Source organism: Grammomys surdaster, unplaced genomic scaffold (assembly GCF_004785775.1).
Source record: "Grammomys surdaster isolate TR1022 unplaced genomic scaffold, NIH_TR_1.0 168, whole genome shotgun sequence".
Taxonomy (NCBI): domain Eukaryota; kingdom Metazoa; phylum Chordata; class Mammalia; order Rodentia; family Muridae; genus Grammomys; species Grammomys surdaster.
This window is the reverse complement of record NW_021604616.1, coordinates 8,344,317-8,348,042: the sequence shown is the minus strand read 5'-3', so window position 1 is coordinate 8,348,042 and position 3,726 is coordinate 8,344,317. Positions and strand designations below refer to the sequence as shown.

Genomic DNA, 3,726 nt, shown 5'->3' with positions numbered 1-3,726 from the left:
ATATATATATATGATTTTCTAATCAGTGTGAAGATATTTGCAAAGAGTAGATAATTTTAATTGAGGGAGAAGTCTTATTAGACATTTTTATAACTGTACATCAACCATTTTTGTAACTGCATTAATAAGAACATAAATTACAAGAGTCTATATTGTTAACTTGGTGAACTAATCAATACAGACTTAAGTCTATCGTTTCCTGGTATATTGTTCTTTTTCTTCTCTCACACATTGCATCCCAATTGCAGTTTTCCTTCCCTCCATTTCACCAAGTCTTTCTCCACTTCTCCTCTCATTCTGATCCATCCTCTCATTCTGATCCACTCCTTCTCCATTTTTTTCTTTCGGAAAAGAGCAGACTTCACAGTGATATCATCAAGTTACAATGAGACTAGTCACAAATTCTCATATCAAGGCTGAACAAGACAACCAAGTAGGAGGAAAGGGTCTCAAGAGCAGTAAAAGAGTCAGAGACACCTCTGCAAACACACACACTTTTACTATTAGGAGTCCCAGAGGAACACCAAGCTATGAAAACATAACATATATGCAGAGAAGCTAGCTCAGACTCATAAAGGCTTTGTGATTGTCACTTCAGTTTTTGTGAGCCACTGTGATCCCTGCTCAACCCCCCTTTCAAACTAATTTGAGATTTGGAACAGGTGATGTTTTTAAATAAAATTTAAATTTTTTATAATTATATTACATGAAGAATTAGAAGTAAGTCACAATCTTCCTTTTAATCTACTTAAATAGTAAACAATAATGCATGAGCTACACATTCCCATGACAGAGATACCAAGTAAAATAAAAGCATCTCAAACTGTATTAGAAGTATAGTCTTTGTAGATCATGAATTGCAAATGAGGTGCATTAAGTCACAGAGGCCTGTGTAAATACATATTGAGAGAGGAAGATAGAAGTGAAGTAGAGATGGGGAAGCATGAGAAAGGAAAGATGAGGGAGAAGAAGGAAAGGAGTGAGACACAGAGACAGAGACAGAGAGACAGACCGAGACAGAGCGACAGAGAGAAGAGAATACCGAACCTGTAAAAATATTACTCTGACTCTCATGCTTTACCACCATGTGATGTTTTGGCAAAGGATGCAGGGTTTTTTATTTTTAGCCATTATCCTAAAAAAGTTTCAGAGGCTAAATTGGAGAATTTTGCATTAATGACATTGACACAGGAAATTTCAAGGCAGCCTAGTAGTGCCGGTCCTATTGCTGTTAGTGACCACTCTTACACAGATCTATAATAAAAAGGAGAAAGTAGAACAAAGAGAAATGCAAAATGTACTGTTTGAAGATAGAAAACAACACCAGGAAATGTAAAGCTGGACCTAAGCCCTGTGCAGGAGGGAATAAAATGTTTAAAGGAAAACTTAACATTAAATGGAATAAAGGGAGTGGTGACCTCAGCCCAAGACCTTACCCAGCTGAGCTTTCAACCTGTGAAAGGGAATTTAAAGAAAGCTTAAGTACTGAAGGAAACCAAGATACTGGACATTTTTGTAAATGCAGGTCAAGGAGGTCCCAAGTTCCAGTTCCAGCAAATAGAACTTGGCACAAGCTTTGGTTCATGTGATTTGGTCTTTCTATTAATGATAAAAGAAAGATGTAGAATTTCCTACATGGTTTGAGAGAAGCTAAATACCTAGCTATGAATCTATGAAGCTGTGAGGCTATGAAGATGAAGAGCAAATTGTTTTGGAGATTCCAAGATGTTAGAGATGCCAGAATGGAGACATGCCATGAAGAGCTGCAGGCTGTGTGTGAAAGCAGTTCAAGAGAGAGAAGTATATTACACTTAACAAAGCTGGAAGGAGCTGTAGCTTTGAAAAGAAAATTTACATCATATATAAAACTAGCAAATGTGGAGTATTCCCCACTGCTTTTCAGTCTTGTTTCGGTCTCTTATTCTGCTCCCTTTTCTCACATATTGAATATATAATACATGCTCTGTACCAGTATATATTGAAAGTATATGATCTGATTTTGAATCACTATTTTACTGATGATCATGAAAACATTTGAAGTTAAACCGAATGCATTTTCATTATGATATGGCTAAACCCTATGGGGGACGGAGAGTGTAATATCATGGTTTGAATAAGAATGTCCTCAATAGTCTCTAATGTTTTCCGGCTTACTTTTCTGTGATGAACTATTTGGAAGAATTAGAGAGTATGGCCTTCTTGGAGTAGCTGTGTCTTTGTTGAAGGAGGCGTGTCCTTGTATAAGTAGATGAGTTATTGGGGTTAAGCTTTGAAGTGACAAAAACCTATACTAGGACCATTGTCTGTCTGCCTGCTGTCTGGGGACGAATGTATAAACCTCTCAGAAACTCTTCCATTATGATAATAGACTAATCCTCTAAATTGTAACCAAGCCCTCAATTAATTACTTACTTTTATAAGAGTTGCATTAGTCATAGTCTCTTTCCCGCAATAAAATCCCTACATAAGGTAACTTATATATCTAGTAAATGAAAATTGTGTATTAGTTCTGAAGAGTTCTCAATATATGAGGCGGATGTTTTATGAAGAAATTATTTTTAAAAAGAAGACTAGAATTTTGATGTGCTGAAAAGTAATCCATCAATCATGAAATGTAGATCATGATGTTTAAATAAGGACTTTGTGTTTGCTACAGCAATAAGGGTCTGACAAGGCTAAAACACAGAATAAGCCTATGAGTATTGAAAGGTAAAAAGATTCAGAGCTACAACTACTATGTCCTGCCCTCTGTTCTTAGCTTTATCCTTTTTCTTTGTCAAGAGATTCTCAAGGATTTCAATAGTGTTATTCACCAGAGAAAGTGTGTGTGTGTGTGTGTGTGTGTGTAAGAGAGAGAGAGAGAGAGAGAGAGAGAGAGAGAGAGAGAGAGAGAGAGAGAGATTAGGAAGGGGAGAGTCAGAGGTTGTAGAGACAAGACCATATTAATACTTTTATTTTCTTATTTTCTTATCCATATTACTTTTTATTGTTAAGAAAATTCCTTCTTTCCTTTATAATTGACTTCTTCCCTCCCCCACATCTTTGCAAATGCTAGTACTTTTAAAAGTATGATATTATAAACAGACTGTGTAATTATTGTTTGCACAACTTTGAAAATTATGTCCCCAAAGTACAAGGTACTTTCCAGATACTCCAACTTACAATTATGTTGTTATATTAAATGAAGTCTATTACCTTTATCTTTCAAATCTGAAGAGCTCTTCCCAGATTTTTTCATTTCTTTTTTCATTTCTAGGAGAGATCATGGGAAAGAAATGGTAAAACAACATATTATTTTATCATAAGATTTTTTCAAAGTTCTGTTTATGGAAGCTTCAATAATCAGAGGGCCTCTTCACTGATATTCAAAATCCATCTGTCTTCTGATCTATATCAGATTATATGGACCTAACAGCTTGTATTTAAGAATACATTTGTATGTGTAAGTAGACATATGCATGAAATGATAATTACTGAAAAGAGATTACATATTAGAAGGCGAGAGGGGAGGGGCATATGGGAGGTTTGAGAGGGAGGTAAGGGAAGGGAGAAATATAATTAAATTATAACTAAAAATAAAAGTTAAAAATACTATAGGAGATAAATGGAAACTAGCATCATATGTTAACTCTGTATTAGATAATGTCAGGTTCTGTGTTGTCAGAAATGCTAAAGGACACATATGTTTTGTTAGTCCTGCTACTCCTATGAAAAGTTTAAACAGTT

The 3,726-nt window shown here is 35.3% G+C and overlaps 1 protein-coding gene across 1 annotated transcript in view; it reads right to left on the bottom strand.

Moving 5' to 3' along the window:
- LOC114620377 (triadin-like) overlaps window positions 1–3,250 on the bottom strand; it is a 78,296-nt gene extending 75,046 nt beyond the window's left edge. Inside the window, exon 1 of the mRNA XM_028766470.1 lies at window positions 3,196–3,250. Within this exon, the coding sequence (XP_028622303.1) occupies window positions 3,196–3,250 (55 nt within the window). The remainder of the gene's footprint in view (window positions 1–3,195) is intronic.
- Between the last annotated feature and the right edge of the window lie 476 nt (window positions 3,251–3,726).